The sequence below is a fragment of the Zonotrichia leucophrys genome, chromosome 5, assembly GCF_028769735.1.
Source record: "Zonotrichia leucophrys gambelii isolate GWCS_2022_RI chromosome 5, RI_Zleu_2.0, whole genome shotgun sequence".
Taxonomy (NCBI): domain Eukaryota; kingdom Metazoa; phylum Chordata; class Aves; order Passeriformes; family Passerellidae; genus Zonotrichia; species Zonotrichia leucophrys.
In genome coordinates, this window is record NC_088175.1 from 48959640 (window position 1) to 48980348 (window position 20709).

A 20709-nucleotide genomic window follows, 5' to 3' on the forward strand; every position below is an offset into this window, starting at 1 on the left:
TTAATCCTCCAATTACAGCTTCAGGTAATGAAGTCATTTAGCCCCGGTTTGCTCTCCCCCAATTCACTTTTGTCTATACTTTTCTGGGCCTGAGGCAGTAGAGTGTCCTTGAATTTGAGGCCTAGAGGATTGTTTTGTCTGACCAAAATGTGCAGACCGTTAACTAACTCTTTCCATGGAGTTTAGAGTTATGCACTAATGCAGTACAGGATATGAAAAATAGAAAGGCTAAAATCCTAAGGCATCATGCCTCCTCTGACATCCTCTAGAAATTCCCCCAGGCTGCCTTCCCCTCCAGACAGCCCCGCTCATCTCCTGCCCCACTCAGGAGCCCCAGCAGTGTTTCTGCTCCTCCTGGCAATTCCATGCTTCTGCAGCCCAATGAACAGCAGTGGAGCCATCCCTGTAGTGCCTCTTGTTTGTGTGCAAAGGAGGTTGGGGGGCTGGAGAGCAGGGATGGAGCTGGGGAGGGGCATCTCCAAGAGAAAGACGGCCCCAAAGCCTTCCGGGGCAGGCTGGGGTGAGCAGCCCGTCGGGAGGGACTGGAGCCTGAGGCCCGGGGCTGGGAGGGATGGGAAGGACGGGAGGTGGGTGGGCTGCATGGGGAGTGGGATGGGAGAGTGGTGTGGGAGGGGTGGGACATGATGGAGCTGCTGGGAAGATGTGGTGGGAAGGTGTGGGGTGTGGTGGGGCTGGAGGGAAGGTGTGGGATGTGGTGGGGCTGGAGAGAAGGCGTGGGGTGTGGTGGGGATGGAGAGAACGTGTGGGGTGTGGTGGGGTTGGTGGCCTCAGGGAAGTCCCAGGGAGGGGGGTGATGCCCTGTGGAGCCCATGGTGACAAACACAGGTGTCACCCTGCTCCTGGAAGGGGGTGGCTGTGCTGAGGATCACGGCCTCCTCCTCTCCTTGCTGCTGCACCACCTGAGCCTGCTGAGGGAGCAGCTGAAGGCAGTGGAGAGGATGAATTTCTGAAGGCAGGGACACCTTTGCACCTGGCTCACAAAATTGAAAATTAAAGATCTCTGGGGAGATCTCTGCTGTGACACTCACAGAGCCCTCGGGGTGGGGAATGCTGAGCCCCTGGTCGATCCTGTCTGTGCCAGCCCAGCTCTGGGCACTGGGGATCATGGCTGCTCCAGGGAGCACAAACCATGGCTGTGTCCTCTCTGAAATCAAGACATGTTAAGTCTAACAACAAAAGTGTTTTAGACTAAAAAGTATTTTGAATCAAAATTGTGAACATATTTGAAATTTATTTGCAATAGATATGTCTAAAGAAAAAACAATTTCCAGGCAATTTATACACTATAATATCCCAGACTTTTTATAGATACTCTCCAAAGTACTCCCAATTTATTATATTTTGATATCGGTGTTTTGTTTGTTTTAATTCCCACCCGAATATGCAGTCTCTCTTTGTTTAATGGATAACACGGGTTGTTTCTGAGTAAACAGTTTTTTATTGGCAGTGCTTCAATGCTGGTAAAGAAACCCCTCACCCTGTTTCCCTACACTGCTGGTGGGAACAAGAGAGGGGCCTAGGGGAAAAAAAAAGGTGTTTTAAAGCTTTATTTTACTTGTGTTTATGGTCCATTGAATCTGTTAATTATAAATTTACTCAATACCATTAAATTTGAATCCGTTATTCTATTATAGGAATGTTTTTTCTCCCAGTCCTCATCTCAACTCAAGAGCCCTTTGTTAATTTTTGTTTCCCTCTCCTCTACCCAGCTGAGAGCAGGAGAAGGTGAATGAACGGCTTTCATGGGTGCCTGGCGTTTGGCCAGTGCCAAAGCATGACAGGCTTGCAGCAGGTTATCAGCATCAGAGCCCACATTTCTAACTGACAGTACCTTTGATGATGCAATACAGGTTATTGGAGATTAGATGTTGGGGTGCTGGGGTGCCCCTTGCAGCCCTTCACCAGAGCTCATCCTCCTCCTCCTCAGCCTTGGGAATACTTGTGGTTGTTTTTTCCTGATCTCACCCTTTGCAAGCAGGGACACCTTCCACTAGACCGGGCTGCTTCAAACCCCATCCGGCCTGGCCTGGAACACCTCCAGGGATGGGGAGGCCAGAGCATCTCTGGGAACCTGTGCCAGGGCCTCCCCACCCTCACAGGGAGGAATTTCTTCCTAATATTCCCCCTAACCCTGTTCTCTGGCAGTGGGAAGCCATTCCCCCTTGTCCTGTCACTTCAGGCCTTTGTCCAACGCGCCTCTCCAGTTCTTGGAGCCTCTTTAGGCCCTGGAAGGGGCTCTAAGGTCTCCCTGAAGCCTTCCCTTCTCCAGGCTGAACAGCCCCAGCTCAGAGACCTCAGAGAAGCCACAGGGTTGATGCCCCGTGGAGACAATGGTGACAAACACAGATGTCACCCTGCTCCTGGAAGGGGGTGGCTGTGCTGATGAGCACGGACTGCTCCTCCCGTGGAGCTGCACTATCTGAGCCTGCTGAGGGAGACGCCAAAGCCAGGGCAGAGGAAGAATTTCTGAAGGCACAAACCACCAGCAAGGAAAGCAATAAAAACCAGTAAAATCTGTAAAAATGTTTAATAATAAAAAGCTCTATCCCTGTGTGTGTGTTTGTGTGTTTGTTCAAGGGCATGTGACAAAAGGACACAGGGTAGGGGTAAAAAGGAGGGTAAGGATAAAAAGGAAAAGAGCCTAAAAGATTTACAGCACAGAAATTTAGCAGTATTTCAGTTATAGCTTAAAGTTAGCCATTTACAGAGGAACATCTCTAAACTGCATTTAACCTATGTCTGATAGTTCCTTGCAGGCCTGCCCCAGTCAGATGTCTCAGGTACTAACACAGCTGAGAGAGCAGCATTTCTGCCACATTTGCCCCAGCAGATGCAGACGTGTGTGCACACAGCCAGCCAGCCAGGCAGAGTGAGTGCAAGGTGCCTGTGAGCAATTGCCCTGGCAGGCAGTGAAATGCTCCCTGTGGATCCCTTTGCATCTCCTCCCTGGGCCAAGGGCTGGGCCTGGAGCCCTGGGGGGATGGGCCCAGGAGCCGTGGGCGTTCGGGGATCAGCCCAGGGCAGCAGCCGGGAGAGATCCCAGCTGGGAGAGGCCCCAGTGCCAGGGAGCTTCTGCTCAGCGCTGCTGGGCCCAGCAGAGCTCCAAGGCTCTCCTTTGGGGCCGCTGCTCACAGGGCCCCAAGGCATGGGCGCCACTCACAGCAATGGTTCAGCCTGGCCACACTTGGGGCCAGCAGCTTGCTGGGACAGTGGCAGAACAGGGATGCTGTGGCATCCAGGGCAGTACAAGAATTTCCAAGGCTGTTGATGAAAGCCCAGGAGGTGGTTGGACAGCAGCAGTTGCTGGGTGCAGAGGGTGTTTCTGATCAGTGCCACAGGAGCTGAGCCCAGGGGCTGTTCCTCAAGGCTGAGGCCTCCCAAGCACGGATCAGAGCCCAGAGTGGCCTGGAAAGGGGCTGGGGATGCACCTGCACAGGGAGGGTGATCCTGTGGGTATTTATTGATCAGGAGACTCAAGGAATCTCTCAGCCACTGTCCTGGGGTTCTTCAGCAGGGCAGTAGGAGGAATCAATAGACTCAGACACCCATGTGTATCCATGGCCGGATCATCTCCACAGGCAGTGTTTTCTTCTGACTAGTCAAAGACCCTCTCGAGGGAGAGCCGAAGGGACTCCACAGAGCAGGACCTCCAGCACCTCCCTGCCAAGAAGTAGATGAAGGGTTTGATGCTGCTGTTGATGCAGGTGAGCAGGAAAAAGAAATGGGAGGGCACAGCAACGTAACCAAGCTGCTGCAGGAAATTGCAGAGGATGAAAAGGAGAGTGAAGAGACCAATGGAGACGATAACGATGTCGAGCCCCTCGGGTTGCTTCTGCTCGGAGCCCCACTTGGCCTTAATTAAATTAATTGTGCTGGAAATGACCAGCACAGTTATGGGTGTGACAAGGAGGAGCAGGATGATGGCCCACATGGTGATGAGGGCTGCCCGGCAGTGCTCCTGATCATTTGATTGGCACTGGGATGTCAGTGTGGGAATCTCAGTGAAGAGAGCAGAGAAAGCCCAAAACTGGACAATCATCACCACCCAAAGCAGATCATTAGGAAGGTCACGGCGGCAGCAGCGCTTCAAGAGCTTTTTGATATACATTGAAAGGCTGAAAGTCATCAGCAAAAGCGGCACCCAGTAACAGGAGAACAAAGAGAGTCGGAAAAGGAAACGCAGGTACAGCACGGGCAGGATAAGAGAGCAGGACACGTCCTCCACCAGGAGGATGAGGGCAGAGGGGACTGTGAGGAGAAGGAAGAGGAAGTCGGTGACAGCCAATGCACGGATGAAAAAGTTATCACCCTTCAGGCTGAGGAGGCGAATGACAGCCCCATTCCCAACCAGCCCACAGAGGCAGACGAGCAGGGTCACACTGTGGGTGGCCACGCTGGTGACATCTGTCCCACACAGATCATCTCCTTCTGTGGGTGAGGCAGGAGATGGGGACAGGGTGGTCACCTCCATGGATGGACAGTGGGCAGGCAGTGGGATGTGGCCCCTGGCTGTGGTCAGAGTGGATGGGCAGTCAGTGCTTGGAGAACCCAGGGATGGACCATGTGGCTCCTCAGCAGCTCCCTGCAGTGGGAAGGATTCAGTGGTGAGAAGTGAAGGTGAGGAGGGCAGTGGAAATTGTGGACTGGGAGAGGGAGGCAGTAAGGTTGGGCTGTTCAGCAGGGGATGCGGAAGCAAAGCACAGGGCAGAGGAGGGTGCAGCTGGGGAGGGCACTGCAGAGACCTGGAGAGGGTGGCAGGAAGAGAGCAGCTGCTGCAGGAGAGGAAGGTGGGGTAGGGAGGTAGGCAAACATTCCACTGACCTGTTCCCTGTGGGGCAGCAGCAGGCAAAGGGGTCTGTGCAGATCAGCGGCGCTTCCTGGTCCCTCTTGCTCCTTTGGGATCCATGTCCTAAAGCGGCTCCTGCCAGGTCAGGGACATGAAGGAGAAAGTGCCCAGATCACCAGGAGCTCCTCATTCCCATCCTGCTGGCTCCTCTCTGTTCCCTGTCCTGCTATTGCTCCCCAAGGCTTGGTGGAATCACACGGAATTGAGGAAGTCAAAAATTGCAACTTTGCCTACTTCAGAAATTCAGTTCCTCTGAGTTATTTATCTCAGTTGTGGTTTTTTGTTTCTTTTTTTTTTTTCTTCAGAGGAAGTGGCTTTTCTCAGAAGCTGTCTATGAATATTTTTTGTGATTGGCTCCTCTTTCCCTTCTGATGAGAAACACTTCTTCCCTGCAGAGTATTCCAGTCTCCAACTACCTTCCCTCTCTAGACAGGTTTCTACTATTCCTCAGTACTCTTCCTTGAGGAGTCATTGTCCCTCCAGCAGCAGAGGGATGCTGGTGGTGCTGGTGGCACTGGAATGCTGCTGCCAGTACTGGCAGTGTGGGTGAGGCAGCTGGGTGCTTCTCAGACACAACTCCTGTTCCAGAAAGGGCTCTGAGATTATTGCAAAAACATGCTCTGCTCCTAAGGAAGCACAGCTCAGCTGCTTCCTCCTCCTATCCTGATCCCATCCTCATGCCTCCTCCCCATCCCCATCCCCAACCCGCTCCATCCTCATCCCATCCTATCACAGGTTTCCCAGACGGAGCTGTTCCCCCACTCTGAGCGTGGCCTGTCAGGCTCTGCTCTCCTCCAGTGGGGAGATTTGGGATTGTCGGCATCCAGACCCCCTCCAACCCGCTCTGAGCCTCTCCTGACCCCTCCAACACCGCCTGCAACACCCCACACCGTCCCTGGGGCTTCCTTTTCCACCCAACAGCCCTGATCCTGCCCTGCTCCAATAGTGTCCTGGCAGTGTCCCTGCTCCTCCTGGCCATAGGGTTCTAGGACCCAGGAGAGAGGAAAAAAGTCCAGATTCAATGTGCTCTGCAGGATCACACAGGATGATAAATGTGGCTGGAGCCAGTGCAGAAACAGATTTGGAGGCCTGCAGGGGTTTTGGGGCAAGTTCTGTAACAAGCAGCAAGAGCACATGACCAAAGGAAAAGTTCAAGGCAAAGTCACCTTTAATATCAGAGCACTCAGTGAATGTGACCATGACAGACCCCTCTGAATGATCCTCCAGGACCAGGAGAGGACTTGGAGAAGGAGATGGATGCCTGGGAATGGGTCTTAGGAAAGTGATGTTTATGTAATAGATAAGAAACATGCTTTAATGACTGTCTGTGGTTATGATAGATCAATCCCCTGTTGTAAAGTACTCAAGTCATACCCCAAACAGAAATATGGAGAGATCCATCTGTGTGTCCTTTGGAGGGAAAGAATTCCTGCTTCCTAATGCTTCCCATTCTGTTGGAAAGTTTATTCTGGCTGATTTTGGTATCAATCCTGATTCTCATCTCCACTCCACTCTTCTCCCCATCCCATCCCATCCCATCCCATCCCATCCCATCCCATCCCATCCCATCCCATCCCATCCCATCCCATCCCATCCCATCCCATCCCATCCCATCCCATCCCTGCTTCCTGCCCTGAAGTGCTGCCCATTGGGCTCTCAAATTGGGACATTTGGGATCAGCAGCATCCAGACCGTTCCTGATCTCCTCCAGACACTTCCAGAATTCTCTGACCCTTCTGGACCCTTCTTACAGCCTCCAGACCGTCCCCAGAGCTGGCTGTCCCCTATGACAGCCCCACATCTGCTCTGCTCCACCCAGGACCATGAGCAATGTCTCTGCTTCTCCCAGCCATTCCTGCTTTTGTACACGTGACAAATTCCCACTGAAAGGATAAGGGAATGTTGCTGTTCCTCCCCAGCTCTGCAGCCCTACCTGGTGTCCCTTCCCATCAGCTGGGAATGCAGGGCTGGCTCTGCTGGACAGAAGGGGAAGGATGCTCCCTGTGATCCCAACCCCTCTCCTGCCATCCAGAGGCACCAGCCCTGCAGGGATTTGGGAAATCACTGCCACCCCGTGCTGGGTGTGTCCCCAGGGATTAAGGTGTCCCATTCTTTGCAGGCAAGAGCTCCCTGAAAACACCATGGAACTCATCTGCTGAGCCAAAGGAGATGGAGTTCATTCCCTGGGGCTGAGGCCATGAGGGTCATTGCATGGGGAATAGAGCTGGGGAACAGCACTGAGCCCAGCTGCACTGCTTGGAGCCATGTGGATCCAGGAGGGAGGAAGAAAGCCATGCTCCAGTGTGCTCCCTGCAGAGCATCCCACAAAAATCACCCAAGGCAATGCTCCTGCTCCCTTCTCCTGCCTGAATACAGCACCATGGGGAGGGTGATCCTGTGGATATTGATTAATCAGGAGGCTCCAGGAAACCTTCAGCTACCCTCCTGGGTTCCTTCAGCAGATCAGTGGAAGGGCTCAGCAGGTTCAGACCCCCGTGTCCATGGCAGGATCATTTCTGCAGGCTGTTTTTTCTTTTGTGTCCTCAAAGACCCTCTGGAGGCTGAGCTGGAGGGACTGCACGGAGCAGGGCCTCCAGCACCTCCCTGCCAAGAAGTAGATGAAGGGTTTGATGCTGCTGTGGATGCAGGTGAGCAGCAAAACAACCTCTGAGGACACTGCAATGTAACCGAGCTGCTGCAGGAAATTTCAGAGGATGAGGAGGAATGTGAAGAACGCAATGATGATGATAACTATGTCACACCTCTTGGGCTGCTGCTGCTGGGAGCCCCACTTGGCCTTAATGAAATCAACTGTGCTGGAAATGAGCAGGGGTGCAACAAAGAGGAGCAGGATGATGGTGTACATGGAGATGAGAGCTGCCCGGCAGTGCTCCTGCTGGTGTGATGGGCACAGGAATGTCACCGTGGGAATGACAGTGAAGAGAGCAAAGAAGGCCCAGTATTGGATACGGATCCCCACCCACAACAGGTGTGCTGGAAGCTTCCAGCAGCAGCGGAGCCAGCAGAGCTTGTACATAGACCACACATTGCTGCTGGGCATCAGCCTGAAGAGCCCGCAGTAGTAGGAGAGCCCTGAGAGCTGAGAAGGGAAATTCAGGTACAGCAGGGTCAAGACAGGAGAGCAGGACACGTCCTCCACCAGGAGGACAAGGGCGGAGGCGAGCGCAAAGAGGAGGAAGAGGAAATCAATGACAGCAAGCATAAAGAAGTCAGAGTTAAGGATTTTCAGGCTTCGCAGGCCGATGACAGCCCCGTTCCCAGCCAGCCCACAGAGGCAGATGAGCAGTGTCACACTGTGTATGGCCACATCAGTGACATCTGTCTCACACAGATCATCTCCTTCAGTGGGTGAGGCAGGAGATGGGGACACGGTGCTCACCTCCATGGATGGACGCTGGGCAGGCAGTGGGATGTGGCCCTGGCTGTGGTCAGAGTGGCTGGGCAGTCAGTGCTTGGAGAATCCAGGGATGGACCATGTGGCTCCTCAGCAGCTCCCTGCAGTGGGAAGGATTCAGTGGGGAGGAGTGAGATGTGCAGGGGAGGAGGTGTGGGGTGGGAAAAGGGAAGTGGAAGGGTTGGGCTGAGGATGGTATGCAGAGGATTGATAACAGAGAATAACATTTTCAGCTCTTTTGGTGTTGCTTAAAGACTAACTGGGCAAATAGATAAATGTATGTAAAAAAGGGGACCCAGGGTAATAAACATGGCTGGAACAAGTGGGGAAACAGATAAGGAGTCACAGAGTATTTTTGGGGCAAGTTCTGTAACAAGAAGATGGCGGACATGGCCAAAAGAGAAGTTCAAGGCAAGGGCACCTTTAATATCACAGCACTCAGCGAATACAACCACCAGAAGCCCAACTCAATGAACCTACAGGGCCATCAGAGTGTGGAGAGCCTGGTTCAAACGTGGCTTAAAGAAGGAGGCCATGAAGGTATTCAGCTAATGGAAAAGTAAAAGGCAGCTGTAAAGCAGCAGTTCCCAGGCTTGATTCTGCAAATAATTAGATTCTCAGCCACCTTTTATATATACAACAAGATTCTCAGACTGTCTTCCTAATAACAGGCAATATTGTGTCCTTGGCTGCTCTGGGAACCGATGGCTGTTCTGGGAACAGATATAAAGGTTTTGAGAACTTTTCATATCACGGTGAGAACACTGATCTTGGTTTCAATAAACAAACCTCAGGTATTGTAAACAAAAGGAGGAGTTGAAGTTTTCTCTACAGCCTATCGTGAGCTTGGATTTTGCAATATGCATGAAGTGAATTAACACTGTTATAAAAGGTGTCTGATTTGATCAATAAACTGGAGTTGATGCTCATCAATCGGATGGTCGTCTCCCTTCACTTCAACATAATGGTGACACCCGACCGTGATACTAAGTTGTACCTTTCCCAGAAGGGTGAAGACACCTGAGAGGGTGTGGGGGGTTATGCAAAGGTACTCCAAGGACCAGAATGCTTTGTGGGACCCCGACTCCAAAGTCACAGAGAAAACCCCAAAAACAACGAGCCAAATAAGAGTTGAGAGACTGGAGTGATGTCTGGACGTGAGGAGCCGAGTGCGGAACCTGCAGAGATGTGGAGTCCCTCTTGCCCTGACCACGGGAGTCGTCCCCAGCGCCGAGACTGAGGGGGACCGAGCTGGGAAAAGTAACAACGAAGGGATCATCACGCCCTAAAGGCTCCCACGAAGACTTGATCCCCAGCTCTGCCCCTAGTGGACAAAGCTGTGCATATCCTCCTCCTCTGAGTCGCCCTGGGAGAGATGACGGGGACTGCAGCCCTGCCGAGCTGCCCAATCCTGAGCTGATCACTTTTAATAAAGGCATTAAAAAGGAGAAGAAGTCTCCTGGCTCTGTTTATTTCATGTAGTAAGCTATAGTAAATGCTATACTTTATTTTTCTAGTAAGTTTTATTTGTTGTTAAGTAGTTAAATTATCTATTAAGTGCCATTAAATATTAAATACTGTTGAGGCTTTGTTAAGTTTTCTGTTAAGATTAAAATTATATTTGGTGTAAGTTATGTAGAATTTAAAGTCAGTTGATTCTTGTTAAAGTTTTATTAGATTTAATTGATTTTATATGTAAGTGCTGTTGATTTGAAAATAAGTCTGCTAAGTTTAAATATTTTAAGTGCTTTTACTTTCCCACCACTCCAAATCAACCAAGGACTGAGAATCACCCAGCTGATGCCATTCGAGCCAAATGACTAAAGGATTACAGACTGTAAGACTGATTTTGAACTTTTCTGAGAAAAACCAAGAAAAGGGTGGATATGAAAATCTCAAGGACAGAAAGGATCATTTTTAGACTTGCCGTTCGCCTCCTCTCCAGGTTCACATGAAGGAAAACAGCTAACAGCCTTCTTTTCTTGGTCTAATTACCACCTATCCTGCAAGGCCTGATAAGGCAGGACATTATGGCTCAGCTGGGGGTGGTTTTAAACCTTTGGGGTAAAAGCCATTGCTCGGACCATGGCTGGGGGACCTTATAGAGATACTAAGTGTGCTTTTGAATGCTTTTGCCTATTTTGCTTTGTATTTTTGGTTGTATTCAAAATATGGTTGGTAGGATGATAGAGAAAACTTAGCAAACTAATCTCCTTGCTCAAAAAGAAAGAAATGGGGGAAATGTGGAGAGCCTGGTTCAAACATGGCTTAAAGAAAGAGGCCATGAAGGTATTCAGCTAATGGAAAAATAAAAGGCAGCTGTAAAGCAGCAGTTCCCAGGCTTGATTCTGTAAATAATTAGATTCTCAGCCACCTTTTATATAAACAACAAGATTCTCAGACCGTCTTCTAATAACAGGCAAATATTCTGTCCTTGGCTGCTCTGGGAACTGATGGCCCTTCTGGGAACAGATATAAAGGTTTTGAGAACTTTTCATATCACGGTGAGAACACTGATCTTGGTTTCAATAAACAAACCTCAGGTATTGTAAACAAAAGGAGGAGTTGAAGTTTTCTCTACAGCCTATCGTGAGCTCGGATTTTGCAATATGCATGAAGTGAATTAACACTGTTATAAAAGGTGTCTGATTTGATCAATAAACTGGAGTCGATGCTCATCAATCGGATGGTCATCTCCCTTCAACATCAGAGGAGACTCAGTAGGAAGTGGATGCATGGAAATGAGTTCCAGTAAAATGGTGTTATTAGATAAAAAAAATTTTCATGTATGGTTATAATGAATAAAAACACTATTGTAAAGTCTCACAACACACACAGAAATAAGGAGAGATCCTTCTGTGTGTCCTGCTGCCCAATACTTCCATTGGTAACACCATTACTTGGTGTTAGGAACTTCATTCTGTCTGATTTTGGTATCACACCTCATCCCTATCTCCACCCCACTCTCCATCCAATTGCATGGCATGGCATGGCATGGCATGGCATGGCATGGCATGGCATGGCATGGCATCCCATCCCATCCCATCCCATCCCATCGCATCCCGATGGGTTCCCAGTCCCTGGCCTCTCCCTGGCTGCAGGTGTGGCCTGTTGGGCTCTGCTGCTCTCCAGTGGCAGATTTGGGATTGGTGGCACCCAGAGCCCTCCTGCCCCCTCCAGCCCCTGTCTGCCTGATGCCTTGGGCTGGCTCCCTGGAACAGAGGCCAGAGCAGGTGAAGAGAATCAAAGGAGGCATTGATGAAAGGCCTTCAAAAGGTTCACCTTAGGCTCTCAAAGCCTCCGAGAGGGGCTGCACCCAAAATGGACAATGGTCAAGAGCTTTTCAGACAGTTATAATTTTGGTCCATTTACAAATCAGGGGTTAATCCTCCAATTACAGCTTCAGGTAATGAAGTCATTTAGCCCCAGTTTGCCCTCCCCCAATTCACTTTTGTCTATACTTTTCTGGGCCTCAGGCAGTAGAGAAATGCAGGCCTAGAGGGATTGTTTTGTCTGACCAAAATGTGCAGACAGTTAACTAACACTTTCCATGGAGTTTAGAGTTATGCACTAATGCAGTACAGGATATGAAAAACAGAAAGGCTAAAATCCTAAGGCATCATGCCCCCTCTGACATCCTCTAGAAATTCCCCCCAGGCTGCCTTCCCCTCCAGACAGCCCCGCTCCTCTCCTGCCCCACTCAGGAGCCCCAGCAGTGTTTCTGCTCCTCCTGGCAATTCCATGCTTCTGCAGCCCAATGAACAGCAGTGGAGCCATCCCTGTAGTGCCTCTTGTTTGTGTGCAAAGGAGGTTGGGGGGCTGGAGAGCAGGGATGGAGCTGGGGAGGGGCATCTCCAAGAGAAAGACGGCCCCAAAGCCTTCCGGGGCAGGCTGGGGTGAGCAGCCCGTGGGGAGGGACTGGAGCCTGAGGCCCGGGGCTGGGAGGGATGGGAAGGACGGGAGGTGGGTGGGCTGCATGGGGAGTGGGATGGGAGGGTGGTGTGGGAGGGGTGGGACATGATGGAGCTGCTGGGAAGATGTGGTGGGAAGGTGTGGGGTGTGGTGGGGCTGGAGAGAAGGTGTGGGGTGTGGTGGGGCTGGTGGCCTCAGGGAAGCCCCAGGGAGGGGGGTGATGCCCCGTGGAGCCCATGGTGACAAACACAGGTGTCACCCTGCTCCTGGAAGGGGGTGGCTGTGCTGAGGATCACGGCCTCCTCCTCTCCTTGCTGCTGCACCACCTGAGCCTGCTGAGGGAGCAGCTGAAGGCAGTGGAGAGGAAGAATTTCTAAAGGCAGAGACACCTTTGCACTTGGCTCACAAAACTGAAATTTAAAGATCTCTGCGGAGATCTCTACTGTGACACTCACAGAGCACTCGGTGTGGGGAATGCTGAGCCCCTGGGCCATCGTGTCTGTGCCAGCCCAGCTCTGGGCACTGGGGATCATGGTTGCTGCAGGGAGCACAAGCCATGCTGAGTCCCCTCTGACACCAAGAAGTTTAGGTCTGACAGCAAATGTGTCCTAGACTACTAACAATTTTGAGTCAACATTGTGAACATATTGGAAATTTATCTGCCATCGATAAGTACAAAGAAACAACAATTTTCAGGCATCCTTGTATACTATTGCGAAAAACAGAATTCACTGATAAGAGTTTTTAAATGTTTAATAATGATAATATGATAGTGATAGTAATAGGATAAAAAAAGACAATATTTCCAGCGCTGTGTTGCTCCTGGTCAACAGCCAAAGAATATGGAGGTGGGGAGTGTTGTGTATACAGACAATGTTATTTTTATCCAGTTGCATCGATGAAATACATGCATATTCATATGTTTCATGCATTATTCAAACAGTCTTGTGAGCTTTCTGATGTTTTAGGAACTCCTTTGCCTGACTTTTTCACACTTCCGCTTATCTGCATGACATCCTGGGTGTCAAGTCAATGTGTTTTATTTCTTCTTGAGTCTCCATGCTGCTGTTTCACATCCCCTGATGAGATTTTACTGCGTCCTCCTTAAATCTAACATGGTATTCTCTAATTGTCCTCCAGGGCTCTGGTTTGAGTCATGGTTATCACTTGGACAGGTTGGTCAGTGGATGCCTTACACTGCTTTTAGTTGCACAAAACCATTTTTCACATCTTATGTTTTGCTAAGGTCTGTAACACAATACATTCATCACACAATGATTTCCATAAGTGATACATAGATATTGTATTCATTAAACTACTATTTCTGTGAGTAATACAGCGCTTACCTAAGATGATAGATTATATTATACTTACATGCAGTTAAAAGAGTTATAATTGATATGATTTATAAACACTTATAATCTATCAAAACACGCATAGGCTAATACATAAATGCAAAAGCTGATATTATCTGGTCAATTTCAGACTATAATATCCAAGATTTTTTAATAGATACACCCAGAAGTGCTCCCAATTTCTTACACCAAGGTATAGTGTATAATTTTGTTTCTTTTAATTATTACTAGAATGTGTGGTCTTAGTTTAATGCATAACCCAGGTTTTTCCAGCTAAACAATGCTTTATTAAATTTGTTGTCTTGGTTAGACAGTGACCACTGGTTATGTTTTCTGAGCCGTACAAGCATGAGGAAATGGCTCCCTTATTGCCATTGCAATTTATCTCTTGCAATTTATTAATCAAGTCTTCTGTTGTGTTTAGACCTCTACATTCCTAATGCTCTCAAGTTATCATTCTTATTCTATGACATCCAATTAATTTCTAGTTATCAAAACCATTAATTTCTATATGAAAACTATTAAAAATAGTTTATTGAATTTTATTCTCCAGCAATTGATTTAGTTCTCTAAGGGGTATGGATCAATAGGGTTTTCTACTGACACTCAGCCAACACAGATCTAAATCAAAACCAGCTAAAAAACCACAGTAAAACAATTAAACATAGTTCATTATGAAATTTCTAAACAGTCACAGAATTCCTGGCTAACTACCTCTCTGTCCCTTCCCTCCAGCCACATTCCCGGCTGGCAGCAGCAGCCAGAGGAAGCCGGGAAGCGCTGGCAGAGGGGGCAAAGGCAGCTCAGGGTTCACAGTGCTGTTTATTGATATCAGACCTCAGTGGGATGCAGGAACCAGGTGCCAGGGGGAATTCTGGGGTCACAGCTGTGTTGGGAAGGATGCATTTGGGGAACAGTGCTCTAGGACCTGTGAGGGAGAAGCAAATCCATACTCCAATGAGAATCATGCAGAGCATTCCTCCCACATGGCCCTTTTCAGTGCCTGTGCTCCCTTTCCCTGCAGGAATAAGGGTGGGAGGGTGATCCTAAGTCACTGCCCCATGGTCCTGCATGGGGGCACCTGAAGGGTTCAACAGGCTCAGAGCCCCCTGTCCATGGTGGCATCATTACTGGGGGCAGTGCTCCCTTCTGGCTCCTCAAACACCTTCTGGAGGCACTCCCTGAGGGACCCCATGGAGCAGCGCCTCCAGCACTTTGTTACTGAGATGTAGATGAAGGGGTTGATGCTGCTGTGCATGCAGGCAAACAGGAGAACAACCTGAGGGGACACAGTGGTGTAGCCGAGCTGCTGCAGGAAATTCCAGAGACTGAGGGGGAGAGTGAGGAGCACAGCCAGGAAGACAATGATGTCAAGGCTCTTGGATTGCTGCTGCTGGGAGCTACCCTTGAAGTGAATGAAGAGGATTGTGCTGGAAATGACCATGGATGGAGCAAAGACGAGGAAGTTGAGGATGTACAGGGAGATGAGAGCCCCGCGGCAGAGCTTGTGTTCCTGTGACTGGCACAGAGAATTCACCGCAGAAATGGCAGCGATGACAGTGATGGAAAGGGCCCAGAGCACGACACTGACCACCACCCATGAGAGGCCCTGGGGAAGGTGGCAGAAGAGCCCAGGTGGGCAGAGCATGGACCTGCCCCTCTCAATGCTGATGGCCGTCAGCCGGTACAGCCCTATGCTGTGGAACATCGGGAAGAGGAGGAAAAGGAAGCGTATGGATGCTGGGGACATGATGGAGGAGTAGGAGAAATCCTCCAGCAGGAAGAGCAGAGTGGAGGGGACCATGAAGATGAGGAAGAGGAAGTTGATGAGGGCCAGGTCAAGGATGTAGGCAGTGCTGGGTTTCATGGTGTCCCTGTGGATGCAGAACCCGAGGACCCAGAGCACAGCCCCGTTCCCAGCCAGCCCACAGAGGCAGATGAGCAGGGTCACACTGTGTGTGGCCACGCTGGGGACATCTGTCTCACAGAGATCATGCCCTGCAGTACATTAGTTGGCGGGGGGCGGGGGGGACACAGTGCTCACCTTCATGGATGGATGCTGGGCAGGCAGTGGGATGTGGTCCCTGGCTGTGGTCAGAGTGGATGGGCAATCAGTGCTTGGAGAATCCAGGGATGGACCATGTGGCTCCTCAGCAGCTCCCTGCAGTGGGAAGGATTCAGTGGGGAGGAGTGAGATGTGCAGGGGAGGAGGGCCGGGTAAATTTTGGGGTGGGAGAGGGAGATGGGAGGATTGGGCTGTTTAGCAGCAGGCTTATAAAGAACACAGAAATAAACATTTTCAGTTCTTCTGAAGTTCTTCAAAAGCAAAGTAGCCAAAATTTCAAAAGATGTGTTAGAGATTGATAATGAGATAATTTGCTCTCACAGTTAAGGGATGAATACTGTGTGAATATTAAGAGAAGCTTCATTGATATATATAATTATCTTATTGCAGTCTGTTGTTTAGATGTCCCCTGTTCTCCCCATAGTCCCCTTCTCTCCCCTCTGCACTGTTGCCATCAGAGAGCCTGAGTCATCTAGGACAGGTAGAAAGAAGGGGTGTACAAAAGCTTGTTGCTGGAGGGGAAGAGGTGCAGCATGGCAACACCTGACCCTCCAGTCAAGCTGCAGGAAAGCAGACTCCAGCAAAAAACACAAAGAAGGGCTGACTGACAGACTTTGGGAGGGGCCAGGTTTAGCTGATGCAACCCCCGGGGTATCAAAGGTGAAGCATCCATCTTGAAGATCAGCCAGCCACGTGGTGGGCAGCCATGAGGGAAGCTCCCAGGCCTGCTTCTCCTTATTTAGTCCTTTTGTCGCATTTTTTGTTAAGGTTTATTGACCATTTAAAATTTTAAAAAGTGGGCGGTTTTTTCTCACAGGATGTAAAGGCTGGCACACAGGATGGCAAACATGGCAGGAACCAGTGCAGAAGCAGATAAGGAGGCCTGCAGTGATTTTGGGGCAAATTCTGGAACAGGAAGCAACAGTGCATGGCCAGAGGAAAAGTTCAAGGCAAGGGCACCTTTAATATGGCAGAATTCATTGAAAGTGACCACCAGAGAGACACTGCTTAATAAACCTCCAGGATCATAAAACGACTTCCACGGGGAGGTGGATGCATGGAAATGAGTTCTAGGAAAATGGTGTTTATGTATTAGATAAAAAAACTTCTAAATGCCTACATGTGTTTCTAATGGATTAATACCCTGTTTGAACATCTCACCATACACACAATATAAGATGAGATCCCTCTGTGTCCTTTGCAGGTCAAGAATTCCTGCTTCCTTATGCTTTGCATTGTGTTAGAAAATTTGTTCTGGCCCATTTCAGTATTAGGTTACAGATGGGAGGCACAGGAGAAGAGGGAGGAGCTGGGGAGGGCCCTGCAGTCACCGGGAGAGGGTGGCAGGAACAGAGCAGTGGCTGCAGGAGAGGAAGGTGGGGTAGGGAGGAAGGCAAACATTCCACTGACCTGTTCCCGGTGGGGCAGCAGCAGGCAAAGGGCTCTGTGCAGATCAGCTGCGCTTCCTGGTCCCTCTTGCTCCTTTGGGATCCATGTCCTAAAGCGGCTCCTGCCAGGTCAGGGACATGAAGGAGAAAGTGCCCAGCTCACCAGGAGCTCCACACTCCTGCCCCACTGGCTCCTCTGTGTGCCCTGTCCTGGTGTTGTTTCACAAGGCTTGGTGGGAGAGTCAGAAATTTAATCTTTGGCTAAGCCAGAAATTCACATGAGTCTTGACCTTTTTTTTCTGCCATAGAGGACGTAATTCGACATGCAGATTTCTTTGAATGGCTCCTCATTTCCTCCTGATTAGAAACTCTTTTCCAAATGGGACATTCTCCAAATGCTTTCCCTCTCTCAGCAGGCTTCTACCATTCCTCATTTATCTACCCAGAGGGGTCATTGTCCCTCCAGCAGCAGAGAGCTGCTGGTGGGGCTGGTGGCACTGGAATGCTGGTGGCAGTGCTGGAAGTGCTCACAGCATTGTGCAAGCATCTGGGTGCTTGTCAGAAACAACTCCCATTCTGGGCTGATTTTCAGGATCATTGCCAAAACCTCCCCTGGCCCCAAGAAAGCAAACTGAACTGAGAATTCCCATTTCTGTCATTGCAATGAAGGCTCACACAGCCCAAGGGAAGGACAGCACTCAGTTGCTTGCAGCCAGGTCAGCAGCACTTAGAGCCCATCCTGATTACTGCCAATCCCCTTGATGATGCAGTAAAAGCTATCAGGGACTAAGGTGCTGTGATCCCCTTTCCAGCCCATCATTAGTACTCATCGTCCTCCTCCTTGGACTTCGGAACTCTTGTGTTTGTTTTTACCTGACCCCATCCCTCTGGGCAACCTGTGCCAGGGCCTCAGCACCCTCACAGGGAAGGATTTCTTCCCAATATCCAATCTGACCCCACCCTCTGTCAGTGGGAAGCCATTCCCCCTTGTCCTGTCACTCCATGCCCTTGTCCAAAGTCCCTCTCCAACTCTCCTGGAGCCCCATAGCTCCTGGATCATGAAGTGTTTGACCTTGAAAAGATTGGGCTGGTGAGGGGATGTGAGATTCCATAGCTGGGGACACAAACACGGTGTCAGCAGGGAAGGGAGGTGACAGTTCTGGTCCCAGGGCCAGCAGTTTGCAGCAGGAGCATCCCAGATCCCTGAGGCACATGTCAGCCTGGGTAGGAATCACCTCACCCCAGCTTTCTAGGAATTCCTTGGAATTCAGTGTAGGCTGCTGTCAGACTGCAAAGGGAGTATAGAGGACAACTCAGATGAAACCTGCAACTTTGTAAGGATTAAAGCCAAGAAAGCAGCATGGATTTGCCTCTTGTCAGAAGAGATGACATTGCTGAAATCCCAAATCATCCCTCTGCTGTGTTCCAGTGCTCCAGCTCGCACACAGAATGTATTATTGCATGAATCTTCTTGGAAACTGAATGGTGAAGGTCCGGTGCCATTGTGGTATACAAGTGGGGAAACCACATTTGAAACAGAAATATAAGTTTAACAGCACATTTGTAGTTCAGGGTCATAAGGATCCACGTCAGGGGATGACAGGGGGCAAGTTCAGGCAATTCAAAAGACAAGATTTTGGGATTGAGGTTGCTATAAAATAGAATAGAAGCTGAGATGGAGCCCAAGTGCTTTGGGCACAGGTGTGGTTGCTGAGGCTCTCTCCCGTTGCTCATTTCCCGGGCAGAGTGAAGAGCAGCTGAGGAGCAGAGCCCTGAGCCCGTGGCAGGCTCTGAGGCAGCTGCCTGTGTGTGAGAGCCCTGGAGAACACGAGGCAGCACGGAGAGCAGGGGCTGTGGCAGGAGCTGGGACAGAGCCCGCGCCGGACGCTGCTCGGGCTCAGCCCGCGGGCTGCGCTCCCCTTTCCCAAGGGACCATTCCAGGGAACCTCCTGCAGATCCCGGCCCAGGGACAGCAGCTGGAGCCTGGCAGCTGAGGGCAGTGCACTGCGGGCAAGTTCTCCAGGCTGCCAGAGGAAACCAGGTCAGACTCTTCTCGTCCACCTTCATCAGGGCCCCCTCATTGGGTGGAACCTAGTTATTGATTTTGGGGGCAGAACTGAGGTCTGTAGGGAATTAAGGGCTATAAACACTGTGGGAAAAGGGAGGGAATATTGAAACAAGTGTCCTGTTGAGGGGTATCCAGCAGCTCAGTGATATCAACTGATACCTGAGAGTCCAGCTCAGATCCATCCCAAAGCCATTTGCTCTTTGATATCTCCATGGGCAATCCTCTCCTTCTCCAATTGTTTTCCTGCTCCAGCTGTGTGCTGTCCACAGCCAGGAGGGAGGTATCTCCCTGGCTTTTGTGCCAGGCACACAGGACCAGGCTCCAACTTCCTCCTTGCCATCTGTCCTGTCCCTCACCCCTCCCTGTGCTGCTCCACATGGAAGCTGTGGGTGTGAAAAGATAGAAAAGCCACGTTTGGGGGACAGCAGCGTTGCTCTGGTGTGTCTGTTTGCCACCCCTGCAGCTGTGTGAGGGCAGGAGAAGCAGCAGAGGTGTCACCATGAGCACTTTGTCCCCTGGCACGGAGGGAGCCAGCCCTGCCTGCTGGAGCCAGCCCGGTGGGAAGGCATCCCAGGGGAGCTGGAATGAGGAGAGCCACGACAACTGGAGCCAGTGTGACAGCAGGCAGTGGAGCAAAGTGCCTGTCCCGCTGCTGCTGCTGTGCCTGTGTGGGATGGTGGGAATGGGGCTGTGCTCTGGCTCCTCAGCTTCTGCATCCACAGGAACCCCATCACCCGCTGTGTGCTCAGCCTGCCCATGCCTGGCTCTACCTTCCTGCTCTCCATCACCATCAGCCTGGGGATATTTTCTGTCCCAGAGAGCTTCTGCCACCAGCTGGGCTCGTGGGGTGTGACAGCTGGGCTGAAGGTCCCCATCCTCTTGGCTTTCACTGCTGCTGACAGTGCTGTCACAGCTCTGTTTGTCCTCCCGTGTCCTGCTGGCCCTGCCCCTGCTCCCAGTGCTTCCCGGTGCTCCTGTGTGCCCTGCTCTGGCTGCTCTCCTTCCTGCTCACTGCCACCCTCCATTGCTGCCCTTTGGTGCCCATGGCCTTGGTGCTGAGCTGCCCCTTCTCAGTGCTCAGCCTGACCTGTTCTGCTCTGGCCCTGCTGGCCAGGCTCCTGTGCTGCTCATGGAAACAGCTGCCAGGGAAGCTCTGTGCCCTGCTCCTGCTGCTCCTGTCATCTCCTTCCCCTTCTTCACTGCTGATTTTGGGCACTGGCTCTTGCTGAGGGCGTTTGACTTCTCTGTCTTTGCCCCCAGCACCTCTCTCCTGCTCACCTGTGCCCAGAGCAGTGCCCTCCCTCTGATTGACTGCCTGGCTGGGAGCTGTGCAAAGGAATTCAATCCTCTGGTAGTGTTGCCTTGCAGAGGGCTTTTGAGGCTTTTGTGCCAGAGCCAGGGCATAGGGACAACACAGTGGAGTCATCATCAGGTAGAATCATCATGCAAGATAGTCAGCATAAAATAGAATTATAAAATATCCAGAGTTATAAGTGACCTCCAAGGTTCATTGAGTTGATTTCCTGGCCCTGCACAGGACATCCCAACAATCCCAGCCTGTGCCTGAGAGCATTGTCCAAATGCTCCTTGAGCTCTGTCAGGCTGGTGCTGTGTGCAGCAGGGGAACTCCTGCCTGGGG

At 50.7% G+C, this 20709-nt stretch overlaps 2 protein-coding genes, 1 long non-coding RNA gene and 1 pseudogene across 4 annotated transcripts; 1 reads left to right on the forward strand and 3 right to left on the reverse strand.

The window, feature by feature from the left end:
- Nucleotides 1–2522: 2522 nt before the first annotated feature.
- LOC135449005 (mas-related G-protein coupled receptor member H-like) lies at nt 2523–8337 on the reverse strand. Of its 2 annotated transcripts, XM_064715434.1 has the most exons (4): nt 8268–8337; nt 7309–7471; nt 4843–4942; nt 2523–4603 (listed from the first exon to the last, which is right to left on the reverse strand). In XM_064715434.1, the coding sequence occupies exon 4, from the start codon at nt 4490–4492 to the stop codon at nt 3617–3619; it is 876 nt and encodes a 291-aa protein (XP_064571504.1). In that variant the 5' UTR covers nt 4493–4603; nt 4843–4942; nt 7309–7471; nt 8268–8337; the 3' UTR covers nt 2523–3616. The 2 variants fall into 2 exon arrangements, with proteins under 2 accessions (XP_064571504.1, XP_064571503.1); XM_064715433.1 differs by lacking the exons at nt 7309–7471; nt 8268–8337 and having other exon boundaries at nt 4843–4988.
- Nucleotides 8338–13011: 4674 nt separating this feature from the next.
- LOC135449009 (uncharacterized) lies at nt 13012–17123 on the reverse strand. The gene is made up of 3 exons (XR_010440620.1): nt 17025–17123; nt 15594–15710; nt 13012–14477 (listed from the first exon to the last, which is right to left on the reverse strand). It is a non-coding gene; the product is annotated as an uncharacterized LOC135449009 (long non-coding RNA).
- LOC135449006 (proto-oncogene Mas-like) lies at nt 14475–15508 on the reverse strand. The gene has a single exon (XM_064715435.1). It carries the CDS (start codon nt 15414–15416, stop codon nt 14649–14651), a length of 768 nt encoding a protein of 255 aa, XP_064571505.1. The 5' UTR covers nt 15417–15508; the 3' UTR covers nt 14475–14648.
- Nucleotides 17124–18713: 1590 nt separating the features above from the next.
- Nucleotides 18714–20546, forward strand: LOC135448712 (mas-related G-protein coupled receptor member A1-like; annotated as a pseudogene).
- The last annotated feature ends 163 nt before the right edge of the window (nt 20547–20709 follow it).

What these genes read in the sequence shown, in the direction of transcription:
- LOC135449006 (XM_064715435.1), bottom strand. Translation starts at nt 15,416, where the DNA reads ATGAAACCCAGCACTGCCTACATCCTTGACCTGGCCCTCATCAACTTC.
- LOC135449005 (XM_064715434.1), bottom strand. Translation starts at nt 4,492, where the DNA reads ATGGAGGTGACCACCCTGTCCCCATCTCCTGCCTCACCCACAGAAGGA.